The sequence below is a fragment of the Zootoca vivipara genome, chromosome 1 (assembly GCF_965207765.1).
Source record: "Zootoca vivipara chromosome 1, rZooViv2.hap1.1, whole genome shotgun sequence".
NCBI lineage: Eukaryota > Metazoa > Chordata > Lepidosauria > Squamata > Lacertidae > Zootoca > Zootoca vivipara.
Window position 1 is genome coordinate 38160377 of NC_142582.1, and position 16242 is coordinate 38176618.

General features: G+C 40.6%; 1 protein-coding gene across 1 annotated transcript in view; it reads right to left on the bottom strand.

The window, feature by feature from the left end:
* Positions 1-16242, bottom strand: part of THSD7B (thrombospondin type 1 domain containing 7B) — a 224226-nt gene that overhangs the window by 197799 nt on the left and 10185 nt on the right. Inside the window, exons 4-5 of the mRNA XM_035130631.3 lie at positions 6863-7018; positions 4463-4660 (exon numbers count right to left, since the gene is read on the bottom strand). Coding sequence (XP_034986522.3) covers positions 4463-4660; positions 6863-7018 — 354 coding nt within the window. The remainder of the gene's footprint in view (positions 1-4462; positions 4661-6862; positions 7019-16242) is intronic.

The window sequence follows — 16242 nt, forward strand, 5'->3', positions numbered from 1 at the left end:
AGGGAACTAGCTCTCTTATCTCCCTCCCTGATCTCTTGCAATCAGCTGCTGAGTGGGTTCCTTTCAACGGGCTCATTTCCTCTTGTTAGCCTTTAGCGTTTTCTTAAAAAAAAAAACAGGATCTGCCTTTAGCCCCTGGGCAATTCAACTCCAGAGGCCATGCATTCGCTCCATAAGACACACAGACATTTCCTCTTACTTTTTAGGAGGAAAAAAGTGTGTCTTATGGAACAAAAAATATGGTAATTGCTGATTTTTGAGCATGTCAACATCTAAAATAAGTAACATCTGAATAAAGGTCTATCAATTCTAGTAAATTTACTTTTTAAAAAAGAAAAACAAACTTTTCAAGGAGTATCCCAGACTTGCATAATAGTTAGCCATGCTGCTGTTTTTAATGAGTCAATTGAGCTGAACATGCCCTGAGAAATCTTTCCAAATTTAAACAGCACAGGCTTAGAAAACAAATGTCCAGCTACAAAGGAAATGCCAAATTGAATTCAAGAGGTCCTTTCCCACAACACTTGGTGCAAAGGAAGAATGGTTTCAATCACAAACGTCTTACTTCCAACATACATTCCTAGCTTTTTGTACCCATTATGCAAAAGAACTATGAACATCTTTCTCCCCACAATGACAGAACTAAGGGAGAAACTGGCAACATCTTTCACAATTTGTAATGTCAATTAAAACCCAGACTCAGCAGTGAAACTACTTGTTTGAGGGCAGGGATATCAGGCAAACGTTGACTACTCAGTCTGCCTAAATAAAATTTGACTATTCCACAACAGAATATTATGATGAGATAGAGTTTGGCTTTCTAAGTGCTTCAACTCTGAAGAAACTAATTATCACAAGGTGTACAGACCACTATAAAAGTGGGGTCATGCAAAGAGCTGTGTCCAGTGGTTGTGTAAGTGAAATGCAGCTTGTACAACCAATATTTTCCCTTCATTTCATTTCCCAATTCCTACACCCCCTGAAAATCTTCTACATGTGGTTGGGCGGCACTAATGAAGAATGTGGATCATGCTGCATGGGGCTGCAGTTGAAGAGGGCAGCAAGATTTTGCAAGGACTGGAGCAAGGAGATCATTTTCAGGGGATGCAGAGGATTAAGAAAAATATCAGTTGTGTGTCCTGCCTTCTATTAGTGTAACCAATGGGGGCTGATGACACATTGCTAGATTTGGGGAAATGTTTACATTTCAGCAGAGCTCCCAGAGGTCTGAACTCTCATCCCCCAACACCACTTTCTGAACACGCCCCAGGAGGAATGAGCAGAACCACTGTATAACAGTGTATCTGAAGAAGTGTGCATGCACACGAAAGCTCATACCAAAATATAAACTTAGTTGGTCTTTAAGGTGCTACTGAAGGAATTTTTTTATTTCACTGTATAACAGTGCCCCTGGCTCCCAGCCCCTCTAGACAGTCCAGAAGGATGTCATGGTCAATGGTATGTAAGGTCACTGAGAGATCTAGCAGAACTAGGAAACAGCTTTCACCTTTGTCCATAGCCCGCTGGAGATCATCGACCAGCACAACCAAGGCAGTTTCAGTCCCATGATGAGGCCTAATCATGTTCTATCATGCTATTGCTGTTTATCACTTGTAAGCTGCTTTGGGATTCATTTGAATGAAAAGCACCATGGAGATATAAATAAATCAAACTTAATTACAATCATGTCTAAGTGGTTCCTCCTGCTCTGTCCCTGACCTTTGCCATGCTACACAGAGAAGGTCTGCCTAGGGATTCTGGATTCTGGTTGTATTTGCTTGAACCCAAGAATGCTCTTCATGCTTTATCAGGGTCCCTGACAGTGGGAAGAGTTCAACGATACTTTGAACAACTTGGAGAGGGAGGTTACACAGTAACTGAGCCCACTTGATAATTAACCTTAATTTTTTTCTTCTCAGCAGCATTTCTGCTGTGGTATTAACTCCATGTCGTTAACGGTGCTCCTTTATTTCAAATATTTGTATCAACTTGGCAGTTTCTAAAATTATGACACTATTCTATATGTTTAAAGTCTGAAGGATAGTCTATAATACTGTACAATCCTGTGATGGGACTACATTGACCTCATCAGAAAATATGATGCTTTTGGATGCATTTAAACCTGCCGGTAGGAAATCACCACCCACTGTTTGTTTGCACATTTCATATAAAAATGTATGCTTACTAATTATTAACAAGCTGTAAGCTGAACACATTCCAGACTTGAAATGTTGCTAAGTAAACACCACATTACTCAACACAATGTTTTCATTTACATATCATCAGAATCATGTAGCATAAATCAGCTGTTGCAAGGCAACAACATATTCCTCGACTACACTTTTGGAAAAGCTGTAGTAAGGGTGGGGGGAGGGACACAGAGAGTAAAGTTTTCAGAAATGTCAAGGGGCAAATTCCTTAATTCATATTAAATAGTACTATTTATTTAAAAGATTTCTATTATACCATTCCACCAACAGGATAAAATGAGCAATGGATATAATAGCCCAAGGAAGGTTTTTTTGCATGACGAATGTGGTGCATGCTCATTCACTTGCATGGCTGGATTACTATCAAACCACAGTTTGCTATAACTAGGGTTTGAGGTCTCATTATAAACCAGTATTGCAAACAATGCCTCGCTGGCATTCAGAAATGTTCCCTACTTAGAGCTTATTAATTGTGAAACACCCCTTAGGAGCAGAGTAGTTCCTCTAGTTGTTTCGCTTTGCTTGTTGTTTTTTGTACTTATGCCCAAGCCGGAACGAGAAGTCTATCTTTGGTTCTAATACAGGGCTGTATTTAAATTTGCTTGCCTGACTGAATGATCTCTCTCCTTGTGCATGGTTCTAGGGACTCTCCTAAGCCTCTCTGAAGCAGATGTGAGGAAAGTACTGGGGAGAAGATGGGAGGGGGGAGTCCTGTTGTGCAAGTGGAACTCATTCTGCTTGTGCAACTACTTAGTTTAACATGGTGCAAAATCCCCAGCCCTGTTTAACTGACTAGCTGTGAAATTATTGCAAGAGCATAGTTTGCAATCCTGGTATGTAGGGAACAATCAGTCCATAGTTTCCTTTGTTCAGAGTTCCCAGCAAGTCACAGTTTGACAAACGAGAAAGTACTGTATTAAGCTGGGCATGGAAGGTGAAGGAACGTACCTGCTATTTGGTGTCAAGGAGCCTAAGTGTTGTGCAGTCATTTACTCTGATGAACAGATATATGCTTGGGGGGGGGGCACAACCACTCCACTTTGTAGGAAAGGAGCTTGGAACCAATGGCTCACCAGATGATGTTCCCATCATCCCTGATCATTGGCCATGCTGGTTGGGTGTAAAGGGACTTGGGAGTGCAAAAACATCTGGAGGGCCACAAGTTCCATCCCTGTTCAGTCAGGAAAATAATCCCCTTCTTTAGGTGCACTCTCAAGAGTCTCACTCTCAGACCTAACTACTGGTCATTTTCTGGACTGCAGAACTATGAGCTGACCACATAGCCTAAAGATGCTCATTTGACCTCCCAAACTGATGGAAAGGCAGCAGGCCCTCTCTTCTAGGTTAATCTGACAACTCACTGCGTCAAGTAACAACACAGACTGTCTCCACCCTTGCCTCATCTCAACTCATACCAGCCCTGCTTCATTTTTCCCTACCTCATCTTTTCAAAATGATATCCAAACTATATACCTTCCATGCCCACCTTTGGCTCTAAGTTTCTGTTTGCCTTATCAAGTATCTGATTTGCAAGCATGCATCCTGCCTCTGGTCCACAGGACAAGTGCTCTGCCTGTGCTGAATTCAGATTCTGTGGCCGCCTGTTGAAAGCTAGGCAACAGGCAGCCACTGTGGGGAATATGACACTGTTTCATAAGATTTTCCACAAGCCCTATTCAGACATTCAATGCAACATTTGAGACACATAAATCATGTCGGGGATGCAGAGCCATATGCAGTTATTCCACACTTAATGTCTGACATGTGTCATCCCTACTTCTTCCACAACCACATTTCTGGAAGGGGGATCTTAAATGCATTCTAAGGAACATGTTTAAGAGGTTCCCTGTAACAAGAGTTCTCGAATGCAGGGAGAATTGTAAGCACAATGATCCAGAGATAGGAAGGATCTCCATTCAGACCTTCTACTGAACATGTGAAGTACGTTTGAAGCTGTAGTTGATGGAACCATGACATTGGGGGTAGAGCTAGTGTGCACTGCCTCCCTGCCCCCTTAACATGCTTTCAGGGTAGGATACCGTGTTATAGAAAGTGACTGGAAGCATGAAGTATTTACAGATCTCATTTAAGACCAAAAGCCAGAGTATGATAAAGCCATAAGCTCTGGGGAAATTCATATCCTATTATAAAACTGGAAGCCTTGCATCATGGAATTTTGCTTAATGCACAGTTCTGAAATCTTTTAGAATATGCAAAATATATTTAAATAAAGTGGAGTTTGTACCACATACCCTTGTAGTTCTTGCATACAGCATGCTGCACACGATTCCCTTGTCCACATATTCCATTATGAGGTAAACAGACTCCTTCTGAAGTGACCCACTTGTAACACACTGGGTTTTCACATGGAATAGATTCTATCAAGTGTGGGCAATTGCCAGAAGTGCCCATGGGTTCCACAATGATGTGTCTTTGCCTCATTTTGAAACCTAAGAGGGGGGAGGTACAAAAGTGATAGCTAGGTTTCACCTGATAAGGAAAGAAAGAAGTTACATAAACTGATTGCATAACTTCCAAATTACAGTCTGTCCAAAGAAAGAACAAATACAGTGGTACCTCGGTTTGCGAACACAATCCGTTCCATGGAAGCGTTCGCTCGCCCACCGAGGTATTCGCTCGCTGAAGGCACGCATCTGTGCATGCGCGAAGCGCTGATAGAGTGCTTCTGCGCAGATCGCGTCTGTGCAGCCAACGCAGCGGGACCCGGATGTAAACACTTCTGGGTCCGCGGCGTTCATAAACGGAGGTTTTCGTAAATGGAGGTAGTCGTAAACCGAAGTTCCACTGTACCCCTTTAAAAGTATTATTTGTAGTTGTGTTGTTGTGGTTTTCAACATGTGCCAAGCTGCATCATGAATGCTGCAAAATGCCCATGCTTTGGGATTACATGAACGAGCCTTAGGCTCACGCACACCCTCCATCCCTCACATTCTCTGATTCCTATCACAATTTCTGATCCTAAAACAGTTTAAGGCAGGCGTCCCCAAACTGCGGCACTCCAGAAGTTTTAGCCTACAACTTCCATGATCCCTAGCTAACAGGACCAGTGGTCGGGGAAGATGGGAATTGTAGTCCAGAACATCTGGAGGGCCAAAGTTTGGGGATGCCTGGTTTAAGGTATAGGAACATGAGTTCCCATGTATTCAGCAAATTTAGAAGGGGGGAGAGAGTGGATCCACTACCGTACCTACCCCTCCCTGTGTGCCGGTGTCACCCCACCCAACGCCAATTCCCTGCTAGTTTCACTTCCAAACTTTTCATGCTGAGTGTGGAAGTCTATTCAGTGGTAGTCTTTCTGAACCAGGAACCCTGTGCAATCTGGGTTCTGCAGACAGACTTTTGAATATGTTCAGCTGACCACAGATTTAAAAAAAACAAAAACAAAAAACCATTCAGACCTTCACATTCAACACATGAAGGCCAGCAGTGAAGAGGGAAGGATGAGTACAGGAGGGGAAGAGAGCATATGCAATTCTGTGGCCCCTATATGAGCTCAGGTTCTAAAGAGACCTAAAAGCCTGCCCGTGGAAATAATTAATTACAGTATTCTGCATTATGAAGCAATTAAGGAGCTGATATTCCGCAGTCTTCATATTCAGCCAAACATACTGCTCTGCTTTCCTTTTGAACCGCATCAGCATCTGGCCAGCCCAGGACCTCCAAACACAACTGCCTGGGCTTAAGCCTCAAAGAGGCCTCTTCAGTGCTGCCAACACAGCAGCTTGACTTCACCCCTGGAGGTCCAATTCCATTGTCCTCTCAAGACAGATGGATGCCAACAATTAAAGCCTGTTGGATCAGGTCAGTGGCCCATCTGATCCAGCATCCTGTGGGAAGCCTACAAGCAAGATCTGAGTGCAATGGCACTCTCGTCTCCTGCAGTTTCCAGTGACTGGTTTTCAGAAGCATACTGTCTCTAACCATGGAAGTAGCCATCATGGTGAGCAACCACTGAGCAGCCTTATCCTCCATGAATGTGTCTAATTCTCTTTTAAAGCCATCCAGGTTGGTGGCAACAATTGACTCTCATTGGAGCAAGTAGCATAGTTTAACTATGAACTGTGTTCATTTATTCTTCTAGTACAGTGTTGTCTATGCCACCAATCAGTAGCCTCTCCAGGGTTTCAGACAGGGGATGTTCTCAAACTTGCCTGGAGATGTCATGGGTCTGTTTATTTATGTATTTAACGGAGTTTATATACTGCTTTGTTGTGAATAGAGCCTGCAAGAAGTTTACAAAAAGATTTAAACAAAAAACAAAAAACCAGTCAATAGAAGACAAAACAGGTATTTAAAAATATTTTTTCCACATGAAGCAGATGCTATGCCATTGAATTACAGTCCTTTGCCTTATGCAGTTTTACATTTTAATATAATGACCCAAATAGTTATGAAATTATTTACATAGTAAAAATAATAATAATCAGGTTACACATTTTGGGCTATGATGTCCATTGGTATCAATAAGCTGTGGATAAACTAGCAGTCCCCACCCCACAGGTCTTTAAAAACACACTAAAAATGATTAATTATAAATCGAAAGTCAGCTTTTATACATTAGATTCATCCAGTTTGATAAGTTCCCATTTTGTAATGTACAAAAAGCTGTTAGAAAGTAGTTCAGAACGCACCTTTTTTCCCTTGATTATCTTGGCAGTTTTCATGAATGCAAGGCCCCCATCCCAACCAGGAAGAAACCAGGCATTCAGGAGGGCATGGGATATTGCACAGTTGGGAAGCTGGGGGAGCAGGAGCGAGACACAGCTTTTTGTCAACAGGTCTAGCCACTTAAGGAAGGAAGAAAAAGAAAACAAGAGGGAGCAAAAAACACAGAGATTATTCCTTCAAATTGTGGAGTGTTTTGCAATGCAGAACAAATATATTTTCAAGCAATCATCAAAATTATTTCAGAATCCAAGCTAACAACAGTGTAATCAGCACAATAATTAGTGTCCCTGATGCAATTCACACATACAATGCATATAATCACTTTTTCTTTACCAGTCTAGCTGAGTCCCAAGAGTAAAGAGCTTGATAAGGAAATATGAGGTGGAGCAAGATGGGTTGTTGTTGTTGTAGCCTCAGTGACTGATGGAGAGAATCAAAACGGACGGAATCTAAAACAAGGCACTCGCATAGTCTGAAATGCCCTAATTACTTTAAGTATTTATTCACAAACATTGAGATACAAAGAGATATTGGTACAAATGAATGCAATTAATTTCTAAAGTTTGCATCCAGTTATTGCACAATAAGGAAAACATTTCTGATTGTGGAAGATGGGACACCTGATTTTTTACCAAATTTCTCTACCTACTGCAGTCCAACATGCCATATATACCATATTGTTCTGCAGCATTCCCCAACCCATAGGAGACCATTTCAGAGGAAATTAGTGGAAATAAGCTAATTTGCCTTCCAGCAGTGTCCGGTATGGTTTCAAATTGGATAGCGGGCCACATGTTGAGATTCCTGCATTGCAGGGGTTGGACTAGGTGACCCTGGGGCTCCCTTCCAATTCTATGGTCTTTTATGTTACATATTGAGAATATAATGAAACCTATAACTATAGTTCAATATGAAATCTGGTTTCCAAACAAATCAAAATCTGACTTCCATGCATGTGAAAAGATAGAGCTGTGTCAATGCACAATAGTTCAGTTCTTCTGAAAAAAGTTACACATCGCTATAAATGTATGCAATTTTTCCCTGGTATTTATCAGTCAACTTCAATATTAGTTTTTATTTACCATGTTAGGGTAAATTGTGTTTGTATTTTTTTTTATTCTATGTTTTTATGTGCTGAGAATTCCAATGCATATAATTATATGGAGAAAGCTGAAATGCAGAAATGACAAGAATTAACAGGAGTTTTAGAAACTCACAGGAATCTCCCCACCCCCAACCCCACATAAATATCTTGTTCCTCAGGCACTTGCAGGATATTACTTCATAATCAAATGGTAATTACCCAAATTTAATTCAAAAACTAATGAAAAGTTCTGCTTAGATTAGAAGACTGCTTTCAGAATTATTATTATTATTTTAGAGACAATATTGCCTTTGACATATTCATTTAGGGACTACACCAAGTTGGCAGAAATCCAATTCACCTTGCTTCTAAAGCAAATAGCCCTTTTCTACAGGTTCTAAAAGTCAACTGGCAGAAAGTGCAAGATAAATATTAGTCAGTTTTAACCATCAAGCTATTCCCTTTCAAAGAGTCTCATGCATTTCTTAATATGCCCTTCAGCATTAGGCTTTGCAAAATAATTTATCATTCTGGTAATACAGTGGCATAAAGCCAGCAAATCAGGCTCACTGCATTTTGTCATCAAAAACGGATTCCGTTTCATCTATATAAGAAAGCAAGACTAGCCATGTTGCTGAAGCCATGTCACTTGTTTTGACACAGTTTTCCAATGCCTTTTGGCAGCAATCCATTTATTTTGGAGCATGCCAGCAATATAGACCACACACTATAATAAATAATGCAAGTTGTTGGAGTAAGAAAAGTAGGTGAACACTTCACCTTGTGAAAAAAATTGCAGAAATGAAATCAAAATGAAAAAAGAATGAAATGCAACATATGAGTACGGTAATAAACTTTTATTGTAATAATACTGGGGAAATGATCTTAGTATGAGATGCAAGTATGAGTCAGATCGCATTTGTTACTGGCTTGAAGTTTTCAACCATTATCAATCCCAAACACTTGCTGAAAAATGCACTGTCCCAGGATGAGTACAGCCTTGTGTGTACACAGGGAAGCTACAGAATGTAAAGAAACACTACAGTAAGGGGTTCTTCGCTTCCCCAAAAGGCCACAACAGGGGGGAAAACTCATATTGTATCTGGGACCAGCTATGTGGGAAACTCCTGTTCCTCCAAACCTCACAGTAATCTTTGGAGGAACAGGAGTTTCAATATGCTCATAGAATTCAACTGTCTGCAAACATTTCTTCAGTTCAGGAGAAGCTGTCTGGGGGGGGGCAGGGTTGTTGTTGTTGTTTTGAAGTGAATAAAGGGACTGGTCTCAGTGAGAAACCTTGGCACAGAGAACAAATAAAACCTCTGATTCAGGGACACGACCAAAACACAACACACACATCACTTTAAACATTCCAAATGGGTCAGCCTCAATGTATCTGTTCCTCATTATCTGTCCTTCTTCAAATATAGTCATCTTCTGAAACGTCCAAGTATGAATGTATGCTCAACCAATTAATGAACAAGAACTAACATTGTGTTTGCACATGGTCTTAATACCTGTCAGATTCTCTGATGAGCAGGCATTTAAGAGTCTGCAAGATGAATGCAAACACAACCATAAGCTTGCTATCAAAATATTATTATTTTTTCCTAGTCTTTGGTGCTCATCTCTCTCTATATATGGGAATATCTAAATAGTATAAGGATGGAGTTTCTTCCAGGAGTGCAAGGATCTGATCCGCAACCACCCGCTTAAGAACTTTGCCCAAGAAGGAGAGATTAGCAGCTGGCCAGTAGTTACTTAGATCTTCCAAATCTAGGGAAGGTTTTTTTGTGGAGTGGTTTTACCACTAGCTTCTTCAAGCATGCATCACTCCCCACACAATTAATCACTCCCCACACATTAATCACCTCCCTGGCCCAGACAGGGAGTGATATGAAATGAGCTTTTTCACTCATGGTAGAGCAGATCTGTATCCAATCCAATAAGCTTTCTCTCCTTCAGGTCAGCTGAGTTAATTGCCAGCTATTCCTAAGCTCAGTTGTTGTTGTTTTAATAAAAATAAAAATAAATCATTTTTACTTTAATAATAAACATAACACTTCTGTTAAATGCAATCTGTCATGCCTCTCAGAACATTATGCATTGTAACTTTTATATTCAATCCATCCATTTGTTACATTTACTTTACCCCACAATACTAGTCTGGTGATTGAAAATTCTACAGCACTCTACCGAAGATGATAAATTCAATTAGGAAAAAAGAGCTGGTTTTCTGTAGGCTTGCACTTGAATGCTTGATACAAGTGGGATGAACGCAACAATAATGAACACCAGGTTTTACAAAAAAGAAAAACAACTACTTAGTAAAATTAACTGAACTGCCATGCTGGGTCAGTAGGCTTTAACTACTTACATCTTCACACTCTCATGTCAATGGAGACAACAACATTAAGCAATTACAAGCCATGCACAAATGGATGCATTCTTTACTGGCAATAATTAAGTTCTCTCACAGCCATTTTTCACTCTCTTAGGAAGTGGATTATATTTTCTCATGGATCTTTAACTTTATGCTCCCTACAGACTGAGACGAAAACAAGCATTTTGAAGAATTCAGAGCTAGGTTGGAGAGCTTTCCAAATACCTACAAATAAATTTGAATGGGTGTATGAAAATGGGAACTTCAGAACAGATTGTCCTTCAAGATGGCTATTGGATTTGACTTCTCTGTAGCCAATATTAAACTCTCAGGGCAATGCATATCCACCAAAAGTTAAGCTAATATCCGGCAGAAGCCTATGGAATTCTTACCTGAGTTCAAGATAGGAATAGTGTCTATTTATTATTATTTTTAAATCTCTTTTTGCATAGGTTACCATCTACAAACCACTTACGCTAATGTCCTTTAGCCTTCAATATACCTACTTGTGAATCACATTATTGTGTCCTTTCAGCACTGTTATAAATTGGCTGAGGGGAAATGATGGATTTCGAGTTATACTATGAAATATTGTCTCTCAGATAACACGCACAAATTAGTAAAGAGCTGGCAAATCATGTTTGGCTTAACTGGTATAAATGAACTGATCATTTAAAACAAATGATGGTCCCAATTATAGATGCAAGATTGCAATATTTATTCACCTTTAGCAAGGCAGTGGCATTGATCTTCCAAGAAGACAAATTAGCATCCCTTTGGACGATTCACCAAGTTTGTAAATAAATAAATAAATAAATATTCCTTACAATCTAATCTTGGTCAATAGAGCAAGTGCATTCAGGAAAATAAGCTTGGAAAATACCACTGGAGTCTGATAATGAAAGATATGGTATCTCCAAGACCCACTGATTGGAACCATGTATGAAGATACTTCTATGGTTACAGTAATGAATATATCCTAACTACCAACTTGTGGAAGCATCAAATCCTGTGTCGGAAGCAGCTACAGTTGGCTGCTCAGAGAATGGAGAGGCCTGGGAATTGACTGCAATGTACAGGTGTAAATATTTAAATAAGCATTGCCAAGTTCACCCAACCTTTTCCACTATTTGCCCTTGCCTCTATTTCTCTCTGTGTTGTAAAACTTGCAACCTTGGCCCAATTAAGTTGTGATGGGAGGCTTGCAAAAGAATGAGTGGGAAGTGCCACAGTAGGGTTTGTACAAAGCTGAGCACCAACAAGAGACTACTGCAAATGTTACCATTATTGCATAGGGCAGTGATGGCCAAATCTGGGCCTCCAGCTGTTTTGGGACTACAACTCCCATCATCCCTAGCTAACAGGACCAGTGGTCAGGGATGATGGGAATTCATTGTAGGGTATTCATTGTAGGTAAAGGTGCTTTTGGCTTGTTTCTCATGATAGCTCTAAAGGACTTGCCAGTCCCAAACGGTAAAGTAAGGAAGGATCTAGAAGCTCTAGAAGAAGCCATATGGGAGTCAGCAATGAGCCACAGAAAAATATTGTTTTTATGATAGAACCAGAAACAAAAGACTACAGAATAATACCTGTGGGGGGGGGGAGTCAGAAAATGCAGCAAAATGAAGGTGGTTATTTGCTCTAAAAACATGCTTATTCAGAGTGGTGCTTTTTGGGGGGTGGGGGACTTGTTTCTTCCACTTTAAGAAGATCCATAACGTTTGAAACCCAGAAATGTTCCACTTGTGTGATTATCAAGATTTTTCATCCTTTCATGAATTTAAACCCTTCTATTTCTGAATGTGAAGCATTGCAGTTGTACACCCCAAAGATTTGAGAACAATCCTTTTCTGTCTTGTTTCAAAGGGTCTCCACCAAAGAAGTCAGCTGTTACATATTTCTCATCCCATTATGTAGCTTTAATCTTACCAATTTGACTCACAGAAATGTTTGGTAGAGAACCTACGGATCAATAGATGAACATCCCAACAATGTAAATTTCACTCCACCAGGTTAGAATAGATTTATTCCCTGCTGTGAAGGTATGTCCTTTATCAAGTAAATTAGGTCATTCAGAAGAAATATTTATTTTGTACTAACCATTTCCTTTTTTTAGGGGGGGGGGGGGAATCAATTCACTAGATCAGAAGCTCTGTATGTTATCCTGTGACAGGCCTGCTCCCTCTGTCTGAGCAAATAAAGATCTAAAATCTTATATACTATATCACCATCTTAAGATTTCTTGAAGTACCCTTTAGATATACCTCCAGCTGTGTGAAAGCTGCTGGTTTTTTTTAGTCAATCCCATGTGACTATGGGCTGTATCTGAATCACACAGCCACGTGTACAGGGTCCAGTCATGTGGGTCTTTCTCACAGAATCAATATCATACATTTGACTCTCATGAATGCAGCTGTGAGACATAGCCCCAGTCCCATGTGATAAATTCATGAAAGAGCTGCTGTCACACAGCTGGAAATTCACTTCAAGGACACTTGGCTGATTAATGCAGTGGACTTGGGTCACACTTTAGCCTACATTGGCTTGTAGCAGTTAAGTGATCACTGTTTTCTTCTGTTTCTTACATTTTGAAGAGAGAGAGAGAGAGAGAGAGAGAGAGAGAGAGAGAGAGAGAGAGAGAGAGAGAGAGAGAGAGAATATGAAAAGAGAAATATACAAAGGAAACACAGAGAGCCACTTACTTCAAAATTAAAGGTAGGTCTCTAGCAGATGTCAGCAGCGGAACCCACATCGGAAACCACTGAAGGTCCAATTACAGTTCTAATCTGAGTGTCACTCCTAGAAACTAAACTCATATTTGATCCAGGCAAATTAAGCCCAAAGCCTACAAATTTAAATTGGATAATTAAATAAATTTTTAAGCCTCGCTCACCGGAATCAGTGGAATTCAAAAGCGTTTACACAGCTGGTGACAACTTGCCTTCTAAATGAACGCTGTAGGCTGAAGCTAAATTTTAGAAACTTTCTGTACATTCTTTGTACTCCGCGAGCTACCTGGATCACACATTAGGTCTTTGCTTATATCCAGGTATGAAAAGCACTCAAAGGAATAGTCCTGCCTTTGGAGAATACAACCAGTGAGACTGCCCTAATGGAGATGATAAGACTACAACAGTGCAAATGTTAGAATCAAGTGCTTGCATTCCGCCCCACCCCACAAAATGCTGACGATCGGCTTTGTTTTGTTACTGTAGTCAAGTATTCATTCAGCTAATTTAGTATGCCAATGTACTGTTTCTATATAATCTGATCAACAGAACAGACAGGTCAGAGTTAAAATCAGAGTTAAGGCTATATCATGGAGGGCTGCCATGTCTGTTGGGCAGGGTCAGATATACTTTCGCAGGTTTCCATGATTCCAAAAAGCTTAGTAAGCCCCATGTTTAACCTCTGCACCTTTTGTATTCCGAAGAAGAAGAAGAAGAAGAAGAAGAAGAAGAAGAAGAAGAAGAGGAGGAGGAGGAGGAGGAGGAGGAGGAGGAGGAGGAGGAGGAGGAGGAGGAGGAGGAGGAAGAGGAGTTTGGATTTGATCTCCCACTTTATCACTACCCGAAGGAGTCTCAAAGCAGCTAACATTCTCCTTTCCCTTACTCCACTCTGTGAGGTGAGTGGGGCTGAGAGACTTCAGAGAAGTGTGACTAGCCCAAGGTCACCCAGCAGCTGCATGTGGAGGAGCTGCATGTGGAAGAGCGGAGGCGCAAACCCGGTTCACCAGATTACGAGTCTACCGCTCTTAACCACTACACCACACTTTGTAAAGCAATAGGCTTTACAAAGAGAATTCAGTATGTAGTTCCCTATACAGGTTCTTCAGCACTGGTTGGACCTTGGGCTTTATTTTTCAATCTGGCCGCGCTCTGCACTATCTGCCAGTTCTTTGTTCTCCACAGACTTCCATGAGGAAGGAAAACTCTATTAACTTTTGAACCCTCACTCATGACTTTGCCAAAGGAATGCAGGATTGCGCTCCACAATACACCCGAACAAAGTACATTACAAAAATTGCAAATAAATACAGTATTTGATATGCTTTCTTGTGTGTGTGTGTGTGTGTGTGTGTGTGTGTGTGTGTGTGTGTGTAGGAAAGGAGTTCAAGTGTCAATTTTTAGCACTTTTAAATTTGTTGTACCTGTCGCATCTTTTTATATCAGATTGGCTGGAAGTATGGCACACTCATGGAATTAATCAGGAAGATCATGTACGCCAAGCTTCAAGCAGCTCAACTGCTGCCATTTTTATAAACCTTTAGAATCTTGAGTCTTTTAATAGTGGAAAGTTGTTTTCCCTGCTTGCCTTAACTACAGGACCACTCTTGTATGCCTGTAAGTTTAATATAGTGAAGTGGATGGGTGAACTAGTCTTTACTGTTACAGGACTCTTAAGTGAAACGGCTCTCCAGTATTTCCAATATAAAACAGAACAAACATTTGATTAAAGTTATTCACCCAGATAAATGCATGGAAATTAACCAATGCCAATACACCAGGGTTTCATAATTAATTTCCAGCATTCCAGAAGTTGGCTGTTTTGGAATGCTTTTAATAGCTTAAAACGGGAAAATACCAAAGCCTTACTTTATGCCTATGATGAAGCAAATAAACTTGGTTTTACTAGTTTCTTTGTGTCAATCCATTCCCCGCCCCCCTACTTTCAAGTGGGTAGTAAGTTTCTGAAAATTTAGGGGAAACAAAGAATGTGTCACAAGGGCAGCTATATGTAGAAAAGAAATTGAGGCAAGGGCAATTCAGACAACCCCAAAAGCCGTAGAAAGCAACTGATGTTACAGAGAAAGTAACATCACTTAATGAAGGTTCCTCTTGTAAATGATCTGCTGTATTTGTGGGAGGCTCAAACAGGTGACAAAAACAAATCCTTCTACATAGTGACAGAATAGATATCCTCCTTCAAACTGACGGAATAGATAATCAGCTTGCAGCAGGTGGACTGCTCAAGAGGGATGATGAGGGCAAACCATCTGCCCTAAGATAGACTTGCTTTGCCTTTGTAAACAAGTCAGTCCTCAGCTGTGATGCCACGCTCTTGCTATCTTACATCTCTGTACAAACCCATATTTTGCAGGAGCAGTAGGTATAGTGGAGAAAATAGACAAAGATAAATTACTCATCAGGCATCTGTCTATCCACTTGCTTTTCTTCTGAATATAGAAAATTATTTGATTCTTGGACCTACTGCAGAGAGAGAAAGGAAAAGGAAAGGGGAGAGGAGAAACAATCCTTCCTGACAATTATCTATTGTGGGAACTGTTTGACAGTGGGGTCTCCAATTTTCCCTTTACGATTTATCTATCTGTTATGAAAACCAGGATATAAGCATCTTTATAAATTGGAACTTCACCAGAAATGTTTATGGGCTTCCCCATATTCTAGTCTGACTCTTTCACTGCAGTGAATGGTAAAGCCTTTGAGTACACCATTAGCTTATTTGTGCATGAAAATGAGAGCCAAATCGTCAGCCATTCTGGATCCTTTAAAATCGACAGCATGGATTAGGGGTTGTCAACCTATTTGGTCCATGAGCACATTTGCAAAACAGAAAATAGTTGCAAGCATCACACACACACACACACACACACACACACACACACACACACACCAATTCTATTGGCAATAAGAGAATGCCTCTTTCAAGCCTGATTTCAGAGCAAGGGGAGGAGACCCCCCTAGGCAACATGGACAGCTCCTGCAGGCGCATGTGTGCCCATGTGCACCACCTTGGAAACCCCTGGCATAAATGTGCAAGCAAAGAATGCTACCTCCAAGGCTCTACACTTCTAATTGTATAATCCGGAACCCTATATAAAGCATTTCACTGCAGTACAATCTCAACCTTCTTTC